This window comes from Theropithecus gelada, chromosome 16, assembly GCF_003255815.1.
Source record: "Theropithecus gelada isolate Dixy chromosome 16, Tgel_1.0, whole genome shotgun sequence".
Taxonomy (NCBI): Eukaryota; Metazoa; Chordata; class Mammalia; order Primates; family Cercopithecidae; genus Theropithecus; species Theropithecus gelada.
In genome coordinates, this window is record NC_037684.1 from 49,391,646 (window position 1) to 49,418,659 (window position 27,014).

General features: G+C 46.7%; 1 protein-coding gene across 5 annotated transcripts in view; it reads right to left on the minus strand.

Moving 5' to 3' along the window:
- Positions 1-25,119, minus strand: part of SRP68 (signal recognition particle 68) — a 41,028-nt gene extending 15,909 nt beyond the window's left edge. The window contains exons 1-8 of one of the 5 annotated variants that reach the window (XM_025363757.1): positions 24,923-25,119; positions 22,713-22,779; positions 18,181-18,294; positions 13,977-14,172; positions 11,794-11,876; positions 11,412-11,521; positions 10,612-10,694; positions 7,370-7,510 (exon numbers count right to left, since the gene is read on the minus strand). In XM_025363757.1, the coding sequence (XP_025219542.1) occupies positions 7,370-7,510; positions 10,612-10,694; positions 11,412-11,521; positions 11,794-11,876; positions 13,977-14,172; positions 18,181-18,294; positions 22,713-22,779; positions 24,923-25,091 (963 nt within the window). In that variant the 5' untranslated portion in view covers positions 25,092-25,119. Of the gene's footprint in view, positions 1-2,114; positions 2,172-2,483; positions 2,635-7,369; positions 7,511-10,611; positions 10,695-11,393; positions 11,522-11,793; positions 11,877-13,976; positions 14,173-18,180; positions 18,295-22,712; positions 22,780-24,922 lie in introns of those variants that run through there. The other 4 variants (XM_025363760.1, XM_025363759.1, XM_025363758.1 and 1 more) reach the window with 4 other exon arrangements.
- Between the last annotated feature and the right edge of the window lie 1,895 nt (positions 25,120-27,014).

Consider the following 27,014-nt stretch of genomic DNA (forward strand, 5'->3'; position numbering starts at 1 on the left):
ATGGTTGGGACCGGGGTGGCGGGGGTGGGCGCTTCAAGAAAAACCTTTTGGCCGGGTGCGGTGGCTCACGCCTGTAATCCCAGCACTTTGGGAGGCTGAGGTGGGTGGATCACAAGGTCATGAGATTGAGACCATCCTGGCTAACATGGTGAAACGNAATGTTTTTATACACTTTCTATTTGTATAAATAAGAACACTTTTTTTGGCCGGGCGCGGTGGCTCACGCCTGTAATCCCAGCACTTTGGGAGGCTGAGGTGGGTGGATCACAAGGTCATGAGATTGAGACCATCCTGGCTAACATGGTGAAACGCCGTCTCTACTAAAAATACAAAAAATTAGCCAGGCGTGGTGGCAGGCACCTGTAGTCCCAGCTACTCGGGAGGCTGAGGCAGGAGAATGGCGTGAACCTGGGAGGCGGAGCTTGCAGTGAGCCGAGATCGTGCCACTGCACTCCAGCCTGGGTGACAGAGTGAGACTCTGTCTCAAAAAAAAAAAAAAAAAAACAACCTTTTTTCTTAAGAAAGCTTTTCTTAAAAGTTCTCTAAAGAATCTTTTTCTTCTCTTTTCTTAGTCTCCAGCGTGAAAAAAAAAAAAAAAAAAAATCTTCCTTGTAACTTACCCAATATAAATCAAACATACTTTTCCACTTATAAGTTACTTGACTTTCCCAAGTTAGTTGTTCACTAACTTGGGAACGAACTGGGGCTCATTCATCCTATAAATCTAGTAAAGCAAACACAGCCACCATTCCCTCCTGGAACCACCAGAGCAGCACTATCCAACAGAACTCTCTGCTGCTGGCAGTGTCCTCTACGTGCGCTCTCCAATGCACACCTGAGCACTCGGAAGTTTTATTAATTTATCTTTTATTATTTTGTGTTTTTGAGACAGAGTCTTGCTCTGTTGCCCAGGCTGGAGTATGAGACAGAGTCTTGCTCTGTTGCCCAGGCTGGAGTATAGTGCCATGATCTCAGCTCACTGTAACCACCGCCTCTGGGGTTCATGAGATCCTCCTGCCTCAGCCTCCCGAGTAGCTGGGACTACAGGTGCCCGCCACCACGCCTGGCTATTTCCCAATGGTCTAAATTCCTGACCTCATGTGATCCACCTGCCTTGGCCTCCCAAAGTGCTGGAATTACAGGCATGAGCCACAGCGCCTGGTTGGAAGTTTTGTTAATTCAAATGTCAATAACCACATGTGTTGAGTGGCTATTGCACTGGACAATGCAGCACCGGAGCACAGACCTTATAGAATATTGCTGGCCGACCCCAGGTTGGCAAGATTCTTTAGAATCACTTCATCAACCTTTACTGGCCTAATTTTTCAAAGTACAAATCTGTGGAATGGTGCCGCCGTATAATGCTCAGCAATTGGAATAAGACATGTGAATCTAGAGGGCTTAAAAACTTGAGTAAGACATGTGAATGGCAGGCGGTAGGAGGCAAGGGGAGGGAGAGTATTAGGACAAACACCTAATACATGCAGGGCTTAAAACCTAGATGATGGGTTGGTGGGTGCAGCAAACCACCATGGCACATGTGTACCTGTGTAACAAACCTGCATGTTCTGCACATGTATCCCAGAACTTAAAAAAAGAAACACGTGGACTTGGCACCGCTTAAGAAACACACATGGTGCCAGACACAGTGGCTCACACCTGTAATCCCAGTACTTTGGAAGGCAGAGGTGGGAGGATTGCTTGAGTCTAGGAGTTCGAGACCAGCCTGGGCAACATGACAAAACCCCATCTCTACAAAAAATGCAAAAAAATTAGCCAGGTGTGGTGGTGCATGCCTGTGGTCCCAGCTATTCGGGAGGCTAAGGTGGGAGGTCCAACTGAGCCCAGGAGGTGGAGGTTGCAGTGAGCTGAGATTGTGCCACTGCACTCCGGCCTGGATGACAGAGTGAGACCCTGTCTCAAAAAAACAAAAACAAAAACAAAATAGAAACACACATATACCACAGCCATGTTCTCAGCAGAAAGGATGAGCTACAGTGCCCATTTTAATTCCATGCAATCCAACAAACGTGCCACCAACACACTTCTCAGATAGGTGGGGTTAAGTGGTTGGGGCAACAGGCATTTCAAGAAAAGAGCAAACTTCGTCTTACCAGCTACACAGGATTTGCCTCTTTTCCTGTCGGTAGGGTACAGTTCAAGTTTAAAACCTCCTGACTGCCGGCCGGGCGCGGTGGCTCAAGCCTGTAATCCCAGCACTTTGGGAGGCCGAAACAGGTGGATCACGAGGTCAGGAGATCGAGACCATCCTGGCTAACACGGTGAAACCCCGTCTCTACTAAAAAATACAAAAAACTAGCCAGGCGAGGTGGCGGGTGCCTGTAGTCCCAGCTACTCAGGAGGCTGAGGCAGGAGAACGGCGTGAACCCAGGAGGCGGAGCTTGCAGTGAGCTGAGATCCGGCCACTGCACTCCAGCCTGGGCCACACAGCGAGACTCTGTCTCAAAAAAAAAAAAAACAACCTCCTGACTGCCACGTATTACTTCTGTTCCCTTTAACTAAGCCTCTACATCGAGATACGAAAAGCAGCAAACCTCCCCACTGTTCCCACAAAGCTCTAAGTTCCCACTGGGAATTTTGCAAATATCTTAAAAAGCAATGAAGGAAAAAGTCGATTTGAAGGGCAGGACTTAAGTCAGTTGTGTTTTTCTTAAGACTCCCACACTGCAATGACTCAGACCACTAATCTCTGAAGGAGAAGCTTTCCTGATTCTCCCTGGGCAGGGCAAAATGTCCCCAAACAGGAAGACTTCCATATATTTTGCTATTTACACTTTTATTCTATCAATCTATATTCGAGGCTAAGATGATTCCTGAAAGGACGGTGGAATAAGAAACTCATCTCAACATGCAGAGGCAGGATTCCTGGCCACCTGTACGCTGACCTTCTCCACCAGCCACTGGACCAACCAGAACGTGCTCTTAAACACAAGTGGCAAACTCCCTGCACAAAAATTTGTGGTCTGACTAGACCTTTTCCCGGGTGTGCCTATGACAGAGAGAAATCTTAAGCCCAGAAGTAATATGTTACTGATTAGTCCAAATAAATCAATCAATCCTAGGTAAACTTTTACAAAACTTGAAACCTTCAGGATGGGCTTTTCTGCAGTCTCAGGTTCTCTCCTCAGGCTCAGTCTCAAAGTTGACTGGTGCGGAGGAAACTGAGCTGGGCTGTGGTGTGTCCTGAGATACAGACCTCCTGCTTTAAAATGCACATTCTCAGATTGTTTTCACTTGTCTATGGAAATTGCTGGAAGGTGGTAGTATGACTAAGAGACACACAAGGCAAGTCTGACCACATTCCCAACCACGCCCCTACTATGGGCACAAGAATCAAACCTTACCCAGCCCAGTGAGGTTTAGGAAAAAACACATGGAAATCTGGTAAAGAAGAAAACAAATCTCACATGAGAATATACAAATATACATAAATATATATTTTTTTTTCTTAAGAAAAAGATAAATGGTCTCTCTTCTACTCAAATATTAAAATATTAACCACAACTTGAGGATATGAATCACCAAGCCTAGGCTGGGCGTTGTGGCTCACACCTGTAATCCCAGCACTTTGGGAGGCTGAGGCAGGTGGATCGCCTGAGGTCAGGAGTTCGAGACCAGCCTGGCCAACATGGTGAAACCCTGACTCTACTAAAAATACAAAAAATTAGCCAACCGTGGTGGTGGGCGCTTGTAATCCCAGCTACTTGGGAGACTGAGGCAGGAGACTGCTTGAACCCGGGAGGTGGAGGTTGCAGTGAGCCGAGATTGTGCCACTGCACTTCAGCTTAGGCAACAAGAGCAAAACTCTGTCTCAAAAATAAAAAAAGAATCACCAAGCCTGCAGATATTTAAAATCTGTCCTCCCTGCAGAAAGAGCTATCTAAAAATAACCTCTCAATGCAACTAGTGACAAGTCAGGAGTGATCAAGCATTAAAGAAAACAAAATAGGCCGGGCGCGGTGGCTCACGCCTGTAATCCCAGCACTTTGGGAGGCCAAGGCGGGCGGATCACAAAGTCAGGAGTTCGAGACCAGCTTGGCCAACATGGTGAAACCCCGTCTCTACTAAAAATACAAAAGTTAGCAAGGTGTGGTGGTGCATGCCTGTAATCCCAGCTACTCGGGAGGCTGAGGCAGGAGAATCGCTTGAACCTGGGAGGTGGAGGTTGCAGTGAGCCTAGATCATGCCATTGCATTCCAGCCTGGGTGACAGGGTGAGACTCTGTCTCAAAAAAAAAAAAAAAAAGAAAAAAAAAAAAAAATAGCAATCCTAGCACTTTAGGAGGCCAAGGCGGGAGAATTACTTGAGACCAGGAGTTTGAGACCAGCCTAGGCCACATAGTAAGAACCCTATCACTACAAAAAATTAAAAATTAGGCCAGGTGCAGAGGCTCATGCCTATAGTTCTAGCACTTTGGAGGCTGAGGCAGGAGGATTGCTTGAGCCTGCATTTGGGACCAGCCTGGGCAACACAGTGAGACCCCCATCTCTACAAAAAATAACAGCCGGGCACGGTGGCTCAAACCTGTAATCCCAGCACTTTGGGAGGCCGAGACGGGTAGATCACGAGGTCAGGAGATCAAGATCATCCTGCCTAACCCGGTGAAACCCCGTCTCTACTAAAAAATACAAAAAACTAGCCGTGCGAGGTGGCGAGCGCCTGTAGTCCCAGCTACTCGGGAGGCTGAGGCAGGAGAATGGCGTAAACCCGGGAGGCGGAGCTTACAGTGAGCTGAGATCCGGTCACTGCACTCCAGCCTGGGCGACAGAGCGAGACTCCGTCTCAAAAAAAAAAAAAAAAAAAGGTAATACTAAGGATGTCAATACTTAAAGTTTGGCTACAGAGACTAAGGATTTTGCAACTGGACTTTGGCAGCTGATTAACTTTGAGCTCAAGTCTTTTCAGTCTAATATTTTATCTCCCTGTATTATTTCTTCCTTCCAGACTTTTCAGTAAATTGCTGTTTTGGTATTTAAATATCATAAAAACCTCTACAGGAAAGCAATAACCTGGGACTACCAAATTTTTGCATTCCAGTTCCTAGAAGGAGGTAAATATCAGTACCAGCTAGCTTAAGAGACACTGAAATTATACCCAAAATATAGACAAGAAACTCAACTTCAAAAATAAATAAATAAATAAATAAATAAATAAATAAATAATCCAATTAAAAACAGGCAAATAGGCCAGGCGTGGTGACTCACACCTGTAATCCCAGCACTTTGGGGCACCGAGGCGGGCAGATCACAAAAAATCAGCTGGGTGTGGTGGTGGGTGCCTGTAGTCCCAGCTACTCGGGAGGCTGAGGCAGGAGAATGGCATGAACCCGGGAGGCAGAGCTTACAGTAAGCCAAGATTGCACCACTGCACTCCAGTCTGGGCGACAGAGCAAGACTTGTCTTTAAAAAAAAAAAAAAAAAATGTGTATTTAAACTTTAAGCGTTATTAACTTTCTTTTTTTTCTTTTCCTTTTTTTTTTGGAGACAGAGTTGCACGCTATTACCCAGGCTGCAGCATAGTGGCGTGATTTCAGCTCATTACAGCCTCAAGTGATCCTCTTGCCTCAGCCTCTGAGTAGCTGGGACTACAGGTGAATGCCACTGGGCCCGGCTAAATTTTCTGGTTTTTTTTTTTTTTTTTTTTTTTTGAGACTGAGTCTGGCTCTGTCGCCCAGGCTGGAGTGCGGTGGCCGGATCTCAGCTCACTGCAAGCTCCGCCTCCCGGGTTCACGCCATTCTCCTGCCTCAGCCTCCCGAGTAGCTGGGACCACAGGCGCCCGCCACTTTGCCCGGCTAGTTTTTTGTATTTTTTAGTAGAGACGGGGTTTCACCATGTTAGCCAGGATGGTCTCGATCTCCTGACCTCGTGATCCGCCCGTCTCGGCCTCCCAAAGTGCTGGGATTACAGGCTTGAGCCACCACGCCCGGCCTTCTGGTATTTTTTTTGTAGAGATGGGGTTTCACCATGATGCCCAGGCTGGTCTCCAACTGCTGAGCTCAAGTGATCTGCCCGCCTCTGCCTCTCAAAGCACTAGGATTACAGGCATGAGCCACCATGCCAGCAGTAACTTCTCAAAATTACTTAATAAATGCCAGATTTTCCTGTTCTTTATTTGGTACGTGTCTGTAGCCCCGCTCTGAAAGAGCCCTCATTTAACTTGCCCCTATGGATCTCTCTCCCCCAACTCCTCTTCAAGTCAGAATTCCTGCCCCACTGTCTCTGCTGTCTGGCACTGAACTGAGGACTGAAATGGTTTCTTTCTTCCGGCATTGATCACTTTAAAACCAAAGCATTAACCCAATCACATAATCTAAATAGTTGCTACCAGAGCCCTTGTCCAGAGGAGGTAGCACCATACAACAGTGCCAATAGAACGGTCTCAAGAAAAGCCTTTCAGTTTAAGGAAAAATTGACTTTATAGTACTGTTCAGGTCTTCTGTCCTTTAAGCAAATAAAAGGGATATGAGAGAGGCAATATGAAACACAGACAAGGACACACATCAACTCGTCAGCTGTTGAAAGCTGCCTCCAACCCAAAGTAGCCATTTTGGAGCAAGTTGCTGAAAAGTTTAGATGCTTAGGCCAGTTCATCAACACATTAACAAAACACCGCCCCCTCCCCAACCCATATACACATTATTCAGGGTGCAAAAGATTACTATGAAGTCTTAGGAAATGCCACTGTTCCCTGATGAGGGAATAGACTGTCAGCAGCCTGCTTTTTTAAATATATCCTTTAACTTATGTGGAAAAGAAGCTCTAAAAAGTGCCGCCATTGCTGTCTACCTCATACAAAGGTCACCAGGATGTCTTATCTTTTAGGATGCATTTGGTTGTTCACACCCACAAACAAGTAACTATGTCAGTAGGCAGTATCAAGTGATACAGGTTTGCGTGAATTTTACATGTACACCACACACAAAACAAGACATTCTGGTTTAACCAGGCTATCCTGCAAAGCCCCAGGACTAAGAGGTGAACCCTTTAGGGCTAGGAGGTTATGACAACATGTCAGAGAGACTTGAGGAACATAACAGTTAAGCTGCTACACCACCTGCTGGGCCAAATGTGACCCTTACTTTAAAGCCAGCCTCTAATGCTTCCCATTTTTATGTTGATGACTGTTGCTGTCAATTTCTTTGCCCTCTAAACATTAAGAATTCCTCTATAAACTCAGTTTTCAAAATAATTTTATTAAATAAGGCACATCTCCGGACTTACCAAATCCCAAACGGCATCAAATGTTTGTTTTGTTAGAACTGAATACCAACGAGCCACTACATCTTAAACACACAGGACAACCTTCAGACACATACAGAAGACAGCACAGCAAGTTCTTCCTCCTCACCTGGACAATAGCGGCTTCATTATCAGCCAGTCCCAATAAGAAAATGCGCACTTTGTCAATCTTCACTGGAACCGTTCTCCCTCTCCACTCCACTTCACTCATGGTAGCTGCCTGTTTGGCTCGAGTCTGAGTGATCAAAGCCTGAAAAGCAGTTTGAAAAAGTTAAAGCTTTAACCGGGGATATAAGTGATGGAGGTGAAAATAAGCGGAATCTATCATTTGTCTCTTTGTATAACCAACATATTATACCCCATATAAAGTAGAGTATATACCAATTTCTTTCATTTTTTTGAGACAGAGTCTTGCTCTGTCACCCAGGCTGGAGTGCAGTGGCGTAATATAGGCTCACTGCAACCTCCGCTTCCCAGGTTCAAGGAATTCTCGTGCCTTAGCCTCCTGAGAAGCTAGAACTATAGGCACATGCCACCATGCCCAACTAATTTTTGTATTTTTAGTAGAGACGGGATTTCGCCACGTTGGCCAGGTCAGTCTCAAACTCCTGGCCTCAAGCGATCCACCTGCCTCAGCCTCCCAAAGTGCTGGGATTACAAGCATGAGCCACTGTGCCCAGCCATTCTTTTTTTTTTTTTTTTTTTGAGACGGAGTCTCACTCTGTCACCCAGGCTGGAGTGCAGTGGTACAATCTCGGCTCACTGCAAGCTCCGCTTCCCGGGTTCATGCCATTCTCCTGCCTCAGCCTCCCTAGTAGCTGGGACTACAGGTGCCCGCCACCACGCCCGGCTAATTTTTTTGTATTTTTACTACAGACGGGGTTTTACTGTGTTAGCCAGGATGGTCTCGATCTCCTGACCTCGTGATCTGCCCGCCTCAGCCTCCCAAAGTGCTGGGATTACAGGCGTGAGCTACTGCGCCCAGTCCAATATTTTTTTAATAGACAGGGTCTTGCTTTGTTGCCCAGGCTGGAGTACAGTGGCCCCATGACAGCTTACTGCAACCTCAAACTCCTGGGCTCAAGTGATCCCTATGCCTCAGCCTCCCGAGTAGCTAGGACTACAGCTGTATGTCACTATGCCTGGCTAATTTAAGAAAAAAAAAAAAAATTTTTTTTTTTTTGAGGTGGAATTCCACTCTTGTTGCCCAGGTTGGAATGCAATGGCATGATCTTGGTTCACTGCAACCTCCGCCTCCCAAGTAGCTGGGATTACAGGCATGTACCAACACCCCCAGCTAATTCTGTATTTTCAGTAGAGAGACGGGGTTTCTCCATGTTGGTCAGGTTGATCTCGAACTCCTGACCTCAGGTTATCTGCTCGCCTTGGCCTCCCAAAGTGCTGGGATTACAGGTGTAAGCCACCATGCCCGGCCTCTGAAAAAATTTTTTTTGTAGAGGTGGGGTCTCACTATGTTGCCCAGGTTGGTCTTGAACTCCTGGGCTCAAGTGATCCTTTCACCTCAGGCTCCCACAGTGCCAGGATTACAGGTGTGAACCACCCCACTGGCCACCAATATCTATTTGTTTTAAATTTCTCGGCCGGGCGCGGTGGCTCAAGCCTGTAATCCCAGCACTTTGGGAGGCCGAGACGGGTGGATCACGAGGTCAGGAGATCGAGACCATCCTGGCTAACACGGTGAAACCCCGTCTCTACTAAAAAATACAAAAAACTAGCCGGGCGAAGTGGCGGACGCCTGTGGTCCCAGCTACTCGGGAGGCTGAGGCAGGAGAATGGCGTAAACCCGGGAGGCGGAGCTTGCAGTGAGCTGAGATCCGGCCACTGCACTCCAGCCTGGGCGACAGAGCCAGACTCAGTCTCAAAAAAAAAAAAAAATTAAAAAATAAATAAATAAATAAATAAATTTCTCCCTGGTATCATATATTTTAGTTATAGAAATTCAAATACTAAAAGGACATAACGGAAGGTTAAAAAGAGTAACAGTGAGGTTTGGTAAGGATGTGAGGAGAAAAGCATATCTGTATACACTGCAAGCAGAAATGCAAATCAGTAGAAACTTAAAGACATTTGTCAGTATGTATCAAAAGTTTCCAAACCATTTAATTCCAGTTTTAGGAATTTATCCTAAGAAAATAATCAAGAATGTGTGCAAAATCTGAGGACGTGGATATTCATGGTAATACCATTTACCACTTAATGCACAACAATGAATGGTTAAATAAAACTGACTTCTATGCAATGGAGTACCATGTAGCCATCAAAAGATGATGGTGTATGGCTGGGTAAGGTGGATCATGCCTGTGATCCCAGCACTTTGGGGGGCTAAGGCGAACAGATCGCTTGAGCACCAGAGTTCAAGAATGAGACCAGACTGGGAAACATAGTAAGACTCTGTCTCCACCAAAAAAAAATAAAAATAAAAAAGTTAGCTGGGCATGGTAATCTTCACCTGTAGTTCCAGCTACTCAGGAGGCTGAGGCAGAAGGATCACTTGAGACCAGGAAGTCAAGGCAGCAATGAGTCAAAATCAAGCCACTGCACTCTGGCCTGGGCAACAGAGTGAGACCCTGTTTCAAAAATAATAATAATAAATAAGCCGAGCACAGTGGCTCATACCTGTAATCCCAGCACTTTGGGAGGCAAAGGCGGGTGGATCACGAGGTTAGGAGATTGAGACCATCCTGGCCAACATGGTGAAACCCTGTCTCTACTAAAATACAAAAAATTAGCCAGGCGTGGTGGTGGGCGCCTGTAATCCCAGCTACTTGGGAGGCTGAGGCAGGGGAATTGCTTGAACCCGGGAGGCGGAGCTTGCAGTGAAGCCGAGATCGCACCATGGCACTCTAGCCTGGCAACAGAGCAAGACTCCGTCTCAAAATAAATAAATAAACAAACAAACAAATAAAAGTGGCAACCCATGTGGTTTATATTTTTCCCCAATCTTTTGTATTTCTTGCTTTTTCTATACTACTTGCTTAGAAAATAAATGTAATGAGGTTAAATAATTGAATACTTGGCCAGGCACAGTGACTCATGCCTGTAATCCCAGAACTCTGGGAGGCCGAGGCGGGCAGATCACTTGCAGTGAGCTGAGATCACGCCACTGCACTCTAGCCTGAGCAACAGAGTAAGACGGTCTCAAAAAAAAAAAAAATTGAAGTATTAATTTAAAAAAGTTTTTTTGTTCAAACTTTTAGCAAATGTAGATATTTGCTAATACAGATGTAAATATCCATATATTAACATCAAATATCCCTAGGGGATTATGAATTACTCCTTCTTCTGGACTTTGTCCAAAGGCTTTTCACAAAAATATGCATACTAGATTACCTCCAATTTTTCAGCCAAGAGACCCTCAGTGCCCCCAGATCTCAGTCTCATCTGCATGAGTTCATTGATGGCTGACTGGTCCCCTGAGAGAGAAAGACAGGAAAATCTTCAAGGGTCTGGCCTGTTTTCTTGAGAATCACTAATTCAATTCAGACTTAAAGAGCTCTTCCCCCTCCACATCCTACTTCAATGAATCTGCAGTACAATCTGTTCTCTGAAGACAAGTCTTTTATAAAGAATGAAATTGATTGGGGCAATGAAAATACTCCGTATGGTATATGATGGTAAATACACGTCATGAAACATTTGTCCAAACCCATACAATGTACAATATCAAGCATGAACCCTGATGTAAACTATGGACTTTGGGAGATTATGGTGTGTCAATAAAGGGTCATCAATTGTAACAAATGCACCCCTCTGGTGGGGGAAGATGCTAATGGGAGAGGCTATGAATGTGGGGAGGTGGGGTTACATGGATCTCTGTATCTTTCTGTCAGTTTTGCTTGAACCTAAAACTGCTCTAAAAAGGTAAAAAATGAACTCAGCCGGAGACTAAAGACTGCTCTTCGGGGGTACACAGCATAGCAGGATGGACACAGAGGCAGAACCGTCTTCCATAATTTTGGGCAGGGCTGGCTTCAACAGGTCTGCTTTTGCCATCAACCAAAACTCAGGGCAAAGATGGAGGCAAGGGAAGAAGAAAGTTACATCAACTCTCTAGGCTCTCTGAAATGAGCTCCCAGTAGGCCACCTGTCAATGTTCAAGTTGAGTATAATGCCTTGATCCCTGCTCTCACCAATATTATATGCACAATAGCGGATGTTGGGTGAAATCTCTTCCACACGTTGGTTATACAGCACAGCCTGCTCCTCTGTGAAAGCACTGGCTAGCTTCTCATAGATAGTTCTGCGAGAAAAGAAAAGCCAAGTTTTACATTAGCCATATATATGAAAAACTCATGGGGAACACAGTGACTAAAATCAAATTACGGCCCTTTGAAGCTCTCCTACCAACTACCCTAACTGGCATGTTCTAAGGATGAAAGAGAGTCATCAACATTTCTATAGGAAAGAAAAGTCACCCTCACTTTCACAGAAACAATCCACTACCTGATCTGCAGCTTAAATTTGACTACCTATAATTAAAACTGGCCACAGCCTTTGGACTATAGGACTTACTTGCATTTGTTAAAAGCCTCAATGGCAGCTTTCCATTCTTGATGTTCAAAACGCAGCATTCCTGAGAGGTAAGCTGTGTAAGCCTGTGAGGAGATGGAAGAGGAGGAACTGCTTCAACAGCAAACCAGTGCTCCCACTCAATCTTCCTTTATTGGCTTCTAACTTTGATATTAAGAATATAGATATGGGCCAGGTGCAGTGGCTCACACCTGTAATCCCAGCATTTTTGGAGGCCGAGGTGGGAGGATCACTTGAACCCACTGTTCAAGACAAGCCAGAGCAATATAGCAAGACCCTGCCTCTACAAAAAAATTTGAAAATAAAAATAAATTTTAAGAAAGAAGAAGAAAAAGAACATGGATATGGGCTGGGCGTGGGGGCTCACACCTGTAATCCTAGCAATTTGGGAGGCCAAGGCAGGAGGGCTGCTTGAGTTCAAGAGTTCGAGATCAGCCTGGGCAACATAGCAACACCTCGTCTCTACCAAAAATTTTAAAAAATTACCAGGGTGTGGCCGGGCGTGGTGGCTCAGGCCTATATCCCAACACTTTGGGAGGCCGAGGTGAATGGATCACCTGAGGTCAGGAGTTGGGGACCAGCCTGGCCAACATGGTGAAAACCCATCTCTACTAAAAATACAAAAAAATTAGCTGGGCATGGCAGCGGGTGCCTGTAATCCCAGCTACTCGAGAGGCTGAGGCAGGAGAATTGCTTGAACCTGGGATGCGGAAGTTGCAATGGGGCGAGACAGCACCACTGCATCCCAACCTGGGCGACGGAGCTAGACTTTGTCTCAAAAAAAAAAAAAAAAAAAAATGAGCCAGGTGTGGTGGTGTGCGCCTCTAGTCCCAACTATTCAGGAGGCCGTGGCAGGAGGATCACGTGAGCCCAGGAGTTCACGGCTGCAGTGAGCCATGACTGTGCACTCCAGCCTGGGACAGAGTGCGACTCTGTTTCTAAAAAACAAACAAACAACCCAAACAAAGAATATGGATATATTAATCACAGGTTGATTTTTAAAGAGAAATACGTATTTAACCAATAAAAGGTGATACATAGGCAATTTGTTATGGTTCATTCACTTCCCAGGAAAGAATTTCAAAGAAGGAAACTTGTTTTCTTCATTTTACTTAACAACCATTTTCTGGGCTATAACATAAGCATCAGAAGTTGAATAAAACCTTGCAATATCTACCACCTCTTTTTTAAAAAATTCATTTCCAAAAAAAGTTCTTAACTTTGTGAACTTTTCCAGGTACAAGATTGTAAGCTTTCATCTATATACAACACGACCTTTCTTAAAAAGTTAGTTAGCTGGCCAGGCGCAGTGGCTCACACCTCTAATCCCAGCACTTTGGGAGGCCAAGGTAGGTGGGTGGATCATGAGGTCAGGAGCTCGAGACCAGCCTGGCCAACATGGTGAAACCCCATCTCTACTAAAAACACAAAAATTAGCCAGGCGTGGTGGCGCATGCCTATAATCCCAGCTACTTGGGAGGCTGATGAAGGAGAATTGCTTGAACCTGGGAGGCAGAGGTTGCAGTGAGCCGAGATTGCGCCACTGCACTCCAGCCTGGGCAACAAAGCAAAACTCTGTCTCAACAAAAAAAAAAAAAAAAAAGAGTCAGGCGGGGTGGCTCATGCCTGTAATCCCAGCACTTTGGGAGGCCGAGGCGGGCGGATCACGAGGTCAGGAGATCGAGACCATCCTGGCTAACACAGTGAAACCCCGTCTCTATTAAAAATACAAAAAATTAGCCGGGCGTGGTGGCGGGCGCCTGTGGTCCCAGCTACTCGGGAGGCTGAGGCAGGAGAATGGCGTGAACCCGGGAGGCAGAGCTTGAAGTGAGCCGAGATGGCGCCACTGCACTCCAGCCTGGGTGAGAGCGAGACTACGTCTTAAAAAAAAAAAAAAAAAAAAGTTACAGCTAGTTACAAAAAACCAATACTCACTCTTTTATGGAATGAAGCATTGTCCAATTTAAAAAAAAAAAAAAGGATAAAAAAATCAAGAGCTGATAAACAAAACATGCTAACTTCACCTGTTAAAAGCAAGTTCAGAAAGTTTTTTCCTCTCCTGACTATCGCTTTCTAACCTGAAGAAACTCTGTTGTGCTTAACTGTAGCTTTTTAAAGCGTCTTTCATCTCCACGACGAAACAAGCTGAGTGTTAAGGCACTAACCTGAGCCTCTAACTTGGTCTTAGCGTCCACGCGATTGCTCTCACACAAACGTTCCAATTCCTCTGCATGCTTCACGGCTTTGCGTAGGCGAGATAATAAGTGAAACCGTTTTCGGGGTTCAGTGTTGGCTTCCTGTTTCAGCTGCATAGCGTAGCTCCAGGCTCTTTCAGCATCCATCAGAACCAGAAGCAAGTATCTAGACCAGAGACAGAAGCGGGGAGACAGTAAAGGCCATCATCAGACCCAGGTATTCTCTGAGGTGTAATCTTCTGCTTCTTGGCTTTTCTTTATACTCTCCCTCCTTTGCCGCTCTCAAAACAACTCTTCTGATATTCTCAGCCATGACTAAACCAGTATCTCTATTTGCAACCTGGGCTCAATCTCAGGTTTCTCATCATCTACTAGACGTATCTCATTGAAAAACCTCTACCACCTCAAACTCGGTAAATCCAGAATCGTGACCTATCCCTCCTGAATTTTGTCAAACAGACACAGTCTAGGCACACAATCTGGCCTCATCTTTGAATCAACACCTCCTTCATCTCAACCCAGTTAGAAAAGTCCTTAAGAGGCAGTATATTGGCCAGGCGCAGTGGCTCACGCATATAATCCAAGCACTTTGGGAGGCTGAGCCAGGCGTATCACCTGAGGTCAGGAGTTCGAGATCAGCCTGGCCAACATGGTGAAACCCCATCTCTACTAAAAATACAAAAATTAGCTGGGTGTGTTGGTATGCCCCTGTAATCCCAGCTACTTGGGAGGCTGAGGCAGGAGAATTGCTTGAACCCAGGAGGCGGAAGTTGCAGTGAGCTGAGATCACACCACTATACTCTCGTCTGGGCAACAAGGCAAGACTCCATCTAAAAAAAAAAAAAAACAAACAAAAAAAACCAGTATATTAAAGTGGTGATGAACAAGGGTTCCAGAGCCTGGGACAGAATCTCAGTGCCACCATTTACTAGCTGTGTGACTGTGGGCAAAGTACTAACCTTTCTGTGCACCACTCTCCCATGTAGTAATACAAATAACACATTTAGACTAGAGCCGGGCACTTACTAAGTGCTCAGTAAGTTCGTTAATTACTTTATTATTATACCGGTGAATCGGTGAATCTTTCTTTACTGCCTTGATCAATCTGTCTTAAACTTCATCTTAACCTTGTCTCTTCAGAGTAAAGGATCTTGCTATCATAACAGAGTCCAGGCTCGGTGTAGCGGCTCATGTCTGTAATCCCTGTACATTGGGAGGCCGAGGTGGGAGGATCGCTTGAGGCCAGGAGTTTGAAACCAGCCTGGTCATAGCGAGATCCCATCTCTACAAAAGAAAAAAAGAGAAAAGTTAGCTGGGCATGGTGGTACATGCCTATAGTCCCAGCTACTCAGGAGGGTGAGGCAGGAGTTCAAGGCTGCAGTAAGCTATGATCCCACTGCTGCACTCCAGCCTGGGTGACAGTGAGGCCCTGTCTCAAAAAAAAAAAAAAACAAAAAAAAAAAGGGAGAGAGTCCAGATTTCTCCCAACTGGTTCTCATGAGATTTAAGATTTAATCACTACATCTTGCTGCTGCATCCTATTATGGTCTCCAGGCTCTAGTTTTCTGACTGTACACACCAAGCTCACAGCCTTTTCACTGCCTGAGTAGCAGCTAACAAGTGTCCAGAACTTTACAGTTCCTAGACTGCATGCACGGATATCAGGTCATGCTGCTTTCCCCGACACAGAATGTTCTTCACTCTCGCAAATCCTTCAAGGTCAAGCCTCCCCCACGCAGGCTTACTGACTTCCCTGTCAAGAGCCTTCAAGTTCAAGTCTCCCTTCCAAGGCTTCAGAATGCTGAACAGTAAATGATACACAACATGGCACTTTTACTGTAGCATTCCCTGGTTTGCACTGACCAACATCTTTCAACAAGATGAAAGTCAGTAAGGTTCAAGACCATGCCTCCTCTCTTTCTATATCTACTGTGTCACAACTACTCTGCTGATGTAGCACAAAAGCAGCTATAAACAATACCTATGTGAATGGGCATGGCTGGGTTCCAATAAATCTTCATTTACACAAAAGGTGGCAGGAACATAATTTGGCCCATAAGTGTGAGGAAGACCTGGAGACCTTCACTACATGTTGCTTGACAGACTAAAAATTCTTCAGCAAATGCCAGCACTAGTGTATTCAGCACTGAAATACAGGACTCTTCTAGAAAACTGTGAAGTTCTAGACACCAGCCAGGCGCAGTAGCTCATGCCTGTAATCTTAGCACTTTGGGAGGCAGGGATGGGTGGATCACCTGAGGTTAGGAGTTCAAGACCAGCCTGGCCAACATGGTGAAACTCTGTCTCTACTAAAAATACAAAACTCAGCTGGGCATGGTGGCATGTGCCTGTAATCCCAGCTACTCGAGAGGCTGAGGCAGGAGAAGTTTGAACCCAGGAGGCGGAGGTTGCAGTGAGGCAAGATCAAGCCACTGCACTCCAGCCTGGGCAACACAGTGAGACTCTGTCTCAAACAAACAAACAAAAATTGCACACCACTCAATTACATTAAGATATACTGGGCTGGGCACGGTGGCTCAAGCCTGTAATCCCAGCACTTTGGGAGGCCGAGACGGGCGGATCACGAGGTCAGGAGATCGAGACCATCCTGGCTAACTCGGTGAAACCCCGTCTCTACTAAAAAATACAAAAAACTAGCCGGGCAAAGTGGCGGGTGCCTGTAGTCCCAGCTACTCGGGAGGCTGAGGCAGGAGAATGGCGTAAACCTGGGAGGCGGAGCTTGCAGTGAGCTGAGATCCGGCCACTGCACTCCAGCCTGGGCGACAGAGCGAGACTCCGTCTCAAAAAAAAAAAAAAGATATACTGGGCTGGGCGCGGTGGCTCAAGCCTGTAATCCCAGCACTTTGAGAGGCCGAGACGGGCGGATCACGGGGTCAGGAGATCAAGACCATCCTGGCTAACACGGTGAAACCCGGTCTCTACTAAAAAAATACAAAAAAACTAGCCGGGCAAGGTGGCAGGTGCCTATAGTCCCAGCTGCTCAGGAGGCTGAGGCAGGAGAATGGCGTAAACCCGGGAGGCAGAGCTTCCAGTGAGCCGAGATCCGGCCACTGCACTCCAGCCTGGGCAACAGAGTGAGACTCTGTCTCAAAAAAAAAAAAAAAAAAAAAAAAGATATATTGATATATGCATCTAGTTTCAGACACTGAAATTTACATTCTAGAAACCTTACCTAATAATCAATTAGATTCTAATCACTGACGTCAACATTTGCCATCCCAACAGTTGTTTTTTTTTTTTAAAGCAGAGTTTAATAGGCAAGAAGGAAGGGAGAAGGAAGAAGCTTCCCTGTACAGAGACAGAGGGAGGGAGGCTCCAAAGCTGAGAGAGTGAATCCCACCCTCCCCTCCTTTTTTTTTGAGATGGAGTTTCACTCTTGTTGCCTAGGCTGAAGTGCAATTGTGTAATCTTGGCTCACTGCAACCTCTGCCTCCCGGATTCAAGAAATTCTTGGCCGGGCGCGGTGGCTCAAGCCTGTAATCCTAGCACTTTGGGAGGCCGAGACGGGCGGATCACGAGGTCAGGAGATCGAGACCATCCTGGCTAATACGGTGAAACCCCGTCTCTACTAAAAAATACAAAAAACTAGCTGGGCGAGGTGGCGAGCACCTGTAGTCCCCGCTACTCGGGAGGCTGAGCCAGGAGAATGGCCTAAAACCCGGGAGGCGGAGCTTGCAGTGAGCAGAGATCCGGCCACTGCACTCCAGCCTGGGTGACAGAGCGAGACTCCGTCTCAAAAAAAAAAAAAAAAAGAAATTCTTGTGCCTCAGCCTCCCAAGTAGCTGGGATTACAGGTGCCTGCCACCATGCCCAGTTAATTTTTATATTTTTAGTAGAGATGGGGTTTTGCCATGTTGGCCAGGCTGGTCTTGAACTCAGGTGATCTACCCGCCTTGGCCTCCCAATGTGCTGGGATTATAGGCGTGAGCCACTGTGCCCAGCCCCAACACAGTTCTTGAACAAACTACTGAACCTCTTTGAGCCTCAGTTTCCTTGCCTTAGAATGCAGAAATAGTAAACAATGCCCATCCCACAGAGCTGCTAAGAGTCACCAGAGATAATTAAAAGGTTTGGCATGAAGTCTAGCACATGTCATTGTTTAATAAATGTATTAGCAAGATGTAACTTGCAACTAGCACGGAGCAGTCAATACCTATTATCAGTCAGAAGCTCTTCAGTCACTTTCTTCCCTGTGAATTTGTGTCTGTTCCCCATCTTGAAGTTGAGTGTTTTTCGAAGACGTCTTTGTCTACGGGAACAGTAGCCCCTGTAAGAAATCACAAACAAAACTCACTCAGCCAAGTTGAGAGTATTTTGAACAATAAATTCTGCAATAAGGCAAGGTCAAGGGTCAACAGTTTGGGGTGTTATGGTTGCTAGAATTGTCACATATCAGCTTCCAAACATTTTTTTCCTTTCTTTGAGACAGAGTCGCACTCTGTCACCCAGGCTGCAGTGCAGTGGTGTGATCTTGGCTAACTGCAGCCAGGCTCAGTCAATCCTCCCACCTCAGCCTCCTGAGTAGATGGGACCACAGGGGTACACCACCACACCTGGCTAATTTTTGTACTTTTTGTAGAGACGGGGTATCACTGTGTTGCCCAGGCTCGTCTCGAAGTCCGTGGACTCCAGAGATCTGCCCACCTCAGCCCTCCAAAGTGCTGGGATTATAGGCATAAGCCACCATGCCCGGCCCTAAACATTTATTGAACGACTAAAACATGGAGGGCAGTATGATCGGTATTATAGGAAACACAGATGGAGGACACAGTGCCCATGCTCAAGGAACCCACATTAAAGTTGAGGAGAATCATGCAGAGAAAATGGTAACCAAGAAAACAAGGCAAATATCAAGTTGAATGGACATGGGTAATCATTCTGTTGTTAGTACCTTCGGCTGCAGTGGACTGATGGCGGGGCCTAGAAAGAATGAGGGGCTGGGTGCAGTGGCTCACACCTGTAATCCCAGCACTTTGGGAGGCTGAGGTGGGTGGATCATGAGGTCAGGAATTCAAGACCAGCCAGGCCAAGATGGTGAAACCCATCTCTACTAAAAATACAAAAATTAGGCTGGGCGCAGTGGCTCACACCAGCAATCCCAGCACTTTGGGAGGCCGAGGCGGGTGGATCACCTGAGGTCAGGAGTTCGAGACCAGCCTGACCAACATGCAGAAACCCTGTCTCTACTAAAAATACAAAATTAGCCAGGTGTGGTGGCACATGCCTGTAATCCCAGCTACCCGGGAGGGTGAGGCAGGACAATCGCTTAAACCCAGGAGGAGGGGGTTGCGGTGAGCCAAGACCATGCCATTGCACTCCAGCCTGAGCAACAAGAGCGAAACTCCATCTCAGGAAAAAAAAAAAAAGGCCAGGTGTGGTGGCTCACGCCTGTAATTCCAGCACTTTGGGAGGCTGAGGTGGGCAGATCACGAGGTCAGGAGATCGAAACCATCCTGGCTAACACGGTGAAACCCTGTCTGTACTAAAAATACAAAAAATTAACCGGGCGTGGTGGTGGGCACCTGTAGTCCCAGCCACTTGGGAGACTGAGGCAGGAGAACGGCGTGAACCTGGGAAGTGGAGTTTGCAGTGAGCCAAGATCGTGCCACTGCACTCCAGCCTGGGTGACAGAGCAAAACTCCATCTCAGAGAAAACAAACAAACAAAAAAAATTAGCCAGGCATGGTGGGCAGGCATCTGTAATCCTAGCTACTCGGGAGGCTGAGGCAGAGAACTGCTTGAACCTGAGGGGTGGACGTTGCAGTGAGCCGAGAACACACCACTGCACTCCAGCCTGGGTGACAGAGCAAGACTCTGTCTCAAACAAACAAACAAAAAAAGAACGAGGAGGATTCTAATGAATGTAAAGAAAACAAGGAAAGGGGAATCCTGAGGAAGACTAGGACGACACCAAACAAATGAAGAAAGAACTGCAGGCATGTCTGAAGAAAAATAAGGAAGCCAATTAGGTTGTTGCCAAGAAGCAATACAAATGTCACCTTTATGCCACACCTCCTCCTCTATGCTCATGTAGCTCTTTATTCTTCCTTCTATTACAGTGTGTGACATTATAATTATGTTCTCACATAGTTGCCCACTAATATAAATCCCTTTAGGGCAGGGAGAATTATTTTTTGAGACAGAGTCTCACAATGTTGCTGTTGCCCAGGCTGGGCTCGAACTCTGGGGCTTAAGCAATTATCGGGCCTCATCCTCCCAAGTAACTGGCACTATGGCAGGTGCCACCACGCCACGCTAGGATTTCATTTTTAAATTTTTCACAATGCCTTAACACAGTGTCTAGTCCGCAGATGTTCAATAAATATATACATTTTTGACTAAATTAGTTAAAAATATATATATATAAAAAATTGTACCAACCTTTAAGTCAAAGTAATACAGTACATAATTTACAATACAAAATATTTCAATACTACTTCAGGGGGCCAGGCATGGTGGCTCACGTCTGTAATCGTAGCACTTTGGGAGGCCAAGTCAGGCAGATCACTTGAGGTCAGGAGTTCGAGACCAGCCTGGACAACACAGTGAAACCCCATCTCCACTAAAAATACAAAAATTAGCTAGGCATGGTGGTGCATGCCTGTAGTCCCAGGTACTCAGGAAGCTGAGGCAGCAGAATTGCTTGAACCCAGAAGGTGGAGGTTGCAGTGCACCGAGATCATGCCACGGCATTCCAGCCTAAGTGACAAAAAAATAAGTAAATAAAATGAAATAAAAAATAAAGAAAGAAATAGGCCGGGCACATTGGCTCATGCCTGTAATCCCAGCACTTTGGGAGGCTGAGGTAGGGGATCACCTGAGGTCAGGAGTTCCAGACCAGCCTGGCCAACACAGTGAAACTGTCTCTACTAAAAATTAGCCGGGCGTGGTGGCATGTGCCTGCAGTCCCAGCTATTCAGGAGGCAGAGGCAGGAGAATCACTTGAACCAGGGAGGCAGAGGTTGCAGTGATCCGAGATCATGCCATTATACTCCAGCCTGGGTGACAGAGTGAGGCTCTGTATAAAAAATAAATAAAATAAATAAATACTACTTCAGCATCTCAATCAAAGCTACCAGGGTATAGATTATTTAAAAAAAAAAAAAAAAAAGAAAAAGAAAAAAAGAAATAGGCCAGGCACGGTGGCTCATGCCTGTAATCCCAACACTTTGGGAGACTGAGGTGGGTGGATCATGAGGTCAGGCATTCAAGACCAGCCTGGCCAACACAGCGAAACCATCTGTACTAAGAATACAAAAATTAGCCAGGTGTGGTGGCATGTGCCTGTAGTCCCAGCTACTTGGGAGGCTGAGGCAGGAGAATCGCTTGAACCTGGGAGGTGGAGGTTGCAATGGGTTGACACTGCACCATTGCACTCCAGCCTGGGTGACAGAGTGAGACTCTGTCTCAAAAAAAATAAATAAATACATAAATGAAAAGAAGAAATAGTAGTCTAGGTTGAATCTACGAACTGGCTTTTTTCTCTCAATCCCTAATAGCAGCTTTAGTTATCATTTACCCTTTTACATAAAAATTAAATGGAACACTCATACATTATGAGTAGAAATAAATATTAGTAAAAATTTTCTTGCACTATGGATCCATTTTTAACAACAAAAAAGCCTGGAGGGTCCAGTGAGAAATAGGAATCCATTTATTAAGACCTCTGGGCCGGGCACGGCGGCTCAAGCCTGTAATCACAGCACTTTGGGAGGCCGAGACGGGCAGATCACGAGGTCAAGAGATCAAGACCATCCTGGCTAACCCGGTGAAACCCCGTCTCTACAAAAAAATACAAAAAACTAGCCGGGCGAAGTGGCGGGTGCCTGTAGTCCCAGCTACTCGGGAGGCTGAGGCAGGAGAATGGCATAAACCCGGGAGGCGGAGCTTGCAGTGAGCTGAGATCTGGCCACTGCACTCCCGCCTGGGCGACAGAGCAAGACTCCGTCTCAAAAAAAAAAAAAAAAAAAAAGACCTCTGGCTGGGCGTAGAGGCTCACATCTGTAATCCCAGCACTTTGGGAGGCCAAGGCAGGTGGATCACTTGAGGTCAGGAATTCAAGACTGGCCTAGCCAACACAGTGAAACCCCATCTCTACTGAAAATACAAAAATTAGGCTGGGTGTGGTAGCTCCTGCCTGTAATCCCAGCACTTTGGGAGTCTGAAGAGGGCGGATCACCTGAGGTCAGGAGTTCAAGACCAGCCTGACCAACATGGTGGAACCCCATCTCTAGTAAAAATACAAAACTTAGCCAGGCATGGTGGCACATGCCTATAGTCCCAGGTACTTGGGAGGCAGAAGCAGGAGAATCACCTGAACCCGAGAGGCAGGGGCTACAGTGAGCCAGGAGCGTGCCACTGCACTCCAGCCTGGGTGACAGAGTGAGACTCCATCTTAAAAAAAAAAAAAACAAAAAAAAAACCAGCTACTCGGGAGGCTGAGGCAGGAGAATCGCTGGAACCCAGAAGGCAGAGGTTGCAGCGAGACAAGACTGCGGCACTGCATTCCAGTCTGGCAATAGAGCAAGACTCCGTCTCAAAAACAAACAAACAAACACACAAAAAAAACCCCACAATGCTCTAGACTTTCTAGTGTATTTTCTGATATGTCAGAGTAAACAGGGTATTAACAAAAGCAAAGCAAGTCCCACAATGATATCCAAACATCTTGTATGTGATACTAACCTGTACCTCTGAAAATCTCCATGCCGTAAACCATGCTGCTGCTGGGATTCCTTAATAATCTGAAGAACTAGAGTCGACATTAAGGAAAATCTTACGATGGCAAGAACCCAAACAAATCAAAACCTGTACCATCAGTCTATATCTGTGTCAAACCACAACACATTAAACATTTGTGAAATACAGCCAGATGCAGTGGCTCATGCCTGTAATCTCAGCACTTTGGGAGGCCGAGGCAGGTGGATCATCTGAGGTCAGCCTGCCAGCATGGTGAAACCCCATCTCTACTAAAAACACAAAAAATTAGCCGGGGGCAGTGGCGAGTACCTGTAATCCCAGCTACTCTGGAGGCTGAGGAAGGAGAATCGCTTGAACTTGGGAGGCAGACGTTGCAGTGAGCTAAGATAGCACCACTGCACTCCAGCCTGGGTGACAGAGCGAGACTCACTCTCACACACTCTCTCACATACACACACATTTGTGAAATATTTAGTACACTAGTGAGATCTTCTGTAACCATTTTTAATATCTATCTTGCCACAGGACAGGGCTAACCTACAGAAAAATTGATTGCCTGAATTGTTACTACTTTCAAACTAAAAAAGAAGGGCACTACTGGCCACTGAAAACTGCCAAAATCCAGTTTAAATTAAGCTGACGGATTCTAAATGCTGACTATAATTGGGGTGCTTCACACCAGTTTACACCTGGACCCCACATTTTATTCATTCAAACAGATTCAGATTATAAATGACGTGTACTAAGCCTCCATTTGCATAATCTTCAACACCTGCCAAATCTAACTTTCCTTAACAGCTGTGATGCTTAGAGAGTCTATGATTAGCACATGTCAACCAAGCTAGGCCACAGTTTGCATAAAAGTATTAAGGTTTTTCTTTTAAAAGAAGAACGACTGACCAAATTCTCCTTTTAATAATCTTAAAATATTTAAGAATATGCACTAAACTTTAGAAAGTCCAATGACCTTCACCTATATAAGTACAGTTTTCTCTTAATATTTCCTCAACGCTTCTCTAGAGACATATTTTAAAATAGTGAACACTAAAAGGACTCTTTCAATGACTAAAAAGGGACAAAGAGATATAAAGGTCTCAGTAAAATCAGGGCTTGCTAACGTCTACTTGGAACTATCACCACTAATTCAAAAAACTTCACTCCAAAGCCCTGAAAACTTTAAGTCCATTAAGAGGTCAAGTTGAATTTCAGAAACTCGCCTACATTTTCTCCATCTGTTATTCATTTCAAAAGGTCACAAACTAGTACCACAAGCACTCGGTTGAGATACACACTGAGGAAAACTAGAAACCGATTCCTCCAGCTTATATGAATGACTGTCAGCAAGATAAAATGCCTACAGACCGATCATAAAAAAATGACAAGGGGACAAACGATATTAACTACGGTAACTTACAATTAAAATGGGCAACAAGCTTTTCCTCGGAGTCAATCTTTACCTCCACTTTCAAAGTATCAAGCTGTAGGTTTTACTACTCAGTCTACCACGACTGTCAGACAAGAGTATTAAGGGGGCCGGGCGCGGTGGCTCACGCCTGTAATCCCAGCACTTTGGGAGGCTGAGGCGGGCAGATCACGAGGTCAGGAGTTTGAGACCAGCCTGACGAACACAGTGAAACCCCATCTCTACTAAAAATGCAAAAATTAGCCAGGTGTGGCATGCATGTCTGTAATCCCAGCTACTCAGGAGGCTGAGGCAGGAGAATCACTTGAACCCGGGAGGCGGAGGTTGCAGTGAGCCAAAATTGAGCCATTTCACTCCAGCCTGGATGACAGAGTGAGACTCTTTAAAAAAAAAAAAAAAAAAAAAAGTATTAAGCGGAATGTCAAGACTGCAGTTTCCTCTCCCCAGTTCAAGGTGCCAAAGCAAGGTGCTCAAAGCGTCACCTGGTCACAAGCCCTCCAACTGGACAACTGCGGGGCACCAGGGGAAACCTGCCTGATATCCCAGTGCCACTGGAAGAAAAGGACATAGCCAGGAGGGCGAGGGGGACACTAGGAAAGACTAGTTGAGAGACAGACCCCCGGAATTCTGAGCACCAAAAAGTAAGGGCGAGAAAAACTGCGACCCTCGGCCTCTCCTGCCAGGACCTGCCGGGACCCGCCGCCTCTCCCGCCCCTAGTCCTCCAGATCGACACGTAGTCATTGCGAGTTAGGCCCGATTACTCTAGGATACTCTCCAAACTCAGGCTATCCCCAAATTCTTTGTTTGCCTTCGATCCGGCCGAAGGGCGTTCGTTTTCTTTATTTTCTTCCCCTCCGGCACCACGTCCACCGCCGCTACCGCCGCTGCCACTGCCACCACCACCGCCGCCGCCGCCAGGGACCTGCTTCTCAGCAGCCATCTTGCCCCCGCGCCGCAGAGCAAGACGGGATAGGAGAGGCGGGACGACCCGGGCGGGTGAGAGCTGGACCTGCCTGGCCGGGCTGATGGGATAGCGGCGGACTCCGCTGCCGTCGGCTCTTGCAGCAGGGAACCATATGCTGGAGCGCGCCTGCGCGAGGGATCCTGGCATCCCGGGTCCGGAATTGTGGCGGATTAGGTGGAGACTTGAGTCCGCAGTGAGACCGTGGCTGCTGAGATCTCAGACGTAGTCCCACCTCTCACCCACCAGGGGCAGAGAACCGGAGGTGGACCCCACGTCCTGCATCCTGGACTGGGGATCTGGCTCACGTCCTGCCCAGCAGAAAGCAGGAGACCAAAGCCACTGGATTTCGGGGTGTCTGCATCCCCAGGGACTCGAGAGATAGGGTTCTCCCCACCGGAACGGAACGCCCCGTCCGTAAGGGACCCGCCTCTGCCTGCCCTTTCCTCTGAGGCTGACCACGAGAAAGCCAAGCCGGAGGAAGCGCTGAGCAGTCAGCAGACGGTGTCCTAAGTAAGCAGACGGACTTTCTCAGACCGCTTGGGACTGTAGACCCCTGCACTTTGGGGCCATCGGTCCAAAGAGGGAGAAGTGTTGATTCATGGGAAAATATGAATTTTTGCTCTGCACCTTCTAGGGTCTGAGACCTGGGATTCCAATATCTGCTCCGTCATTAGCGGCAGGGAGATGTTGGGCAAGTAACTTAATCTCCCTGTAAGCCTGTTCCTTCATCTGTGAAATGGGGATAACCAATTTAAGTGGTTGTTATGAAGATTAAATGACAAGTTTTTGGGTTTTTTTGTTGTTGTGTTTTGAGACGGAATTTCGCTCTTGTTGCCCAAGCTGGAGTGCAATGGCTTGATCTGGGCTCACTGCAACCACTGCCTCCCGGGTTCAAACCATTCTCCTGCCTCAGCCTCCCGAGTAACTGGGATTACAGGCGCCTGCCACCACGCCCGGCTAATTTTTGTATTTTTAGTGGAGACGGGGTTTCACCATGTTGGCCAGGCTGGTCTCAAACGCCTGACCTCAGGTGATCCGCCTGCCTTGGTCTCCCAAAGTGCTGGGATTACAGGCGTGAGCCACCGTGCCCAGCCTCAGAGGTCAGGCATTCAAGACCAACCTGGCCAACATGGTGAAACCCCGTCTCCACTAAAAATACAAAAGTTAGCCAGGCATGATGGTGGGCGCCTATAATCCCAGCTACTCTGGAGGCTGAGCATTCAAAACTCGGAAGGTGGAGGTTGCAGTGAGCTGAGATTGGGCCACTGCACTCCAGCCTGGGTGAGGGAGTGAGACTGTCTTAAAAAAAAAAAAAAGTAAGTGTCTGGCCAGGTGCAATGGATCACACCTGTAATTGCAACACTTTGGGAGGCCAAGGCTGAAGATTGCTTGAGGCCAGGAGTTCAATGCCAGCCTGGGCAACATAGTGAGACCCCTGTCTCTACAAAAAAAAAAAAAAAATTAGCCAGGAGTGGTGGCACCCACCTGTAGTCCCAGCAACTTGAGAGGCTGAGATAGAAGGATTACTTGGGCCCAGGAGTTTGAGGTTACAGTGAGTTATGGTCATGCCACTGCACTCCAGGATGGGTGATAGAACAAGACCCTGTCTCTAAAAATAAGTAAATAAAGTCCAGGGGCGGTGGCTCACACCGGTAATCCCAGCACTTTGAGAGGCCAAGGCAGGCAGATCACAAGGTCAGGAGATGGAGACCATCCTGGCTAACAGGGTGAAACCCCGTCTCTACTAAAAATACAAAAAAAAAAAAAATTAGCCAGGCATGGTGGTGGGCGCCTGTAGTCCCAGCTACTCGGGAGGCTAAGGCTGGAGAATGTCATGAACCTGGGAGGCAGAGCTTACAGTGAGCTGAGATCATGCCACTGCACTCCAGCCTGGGGGAC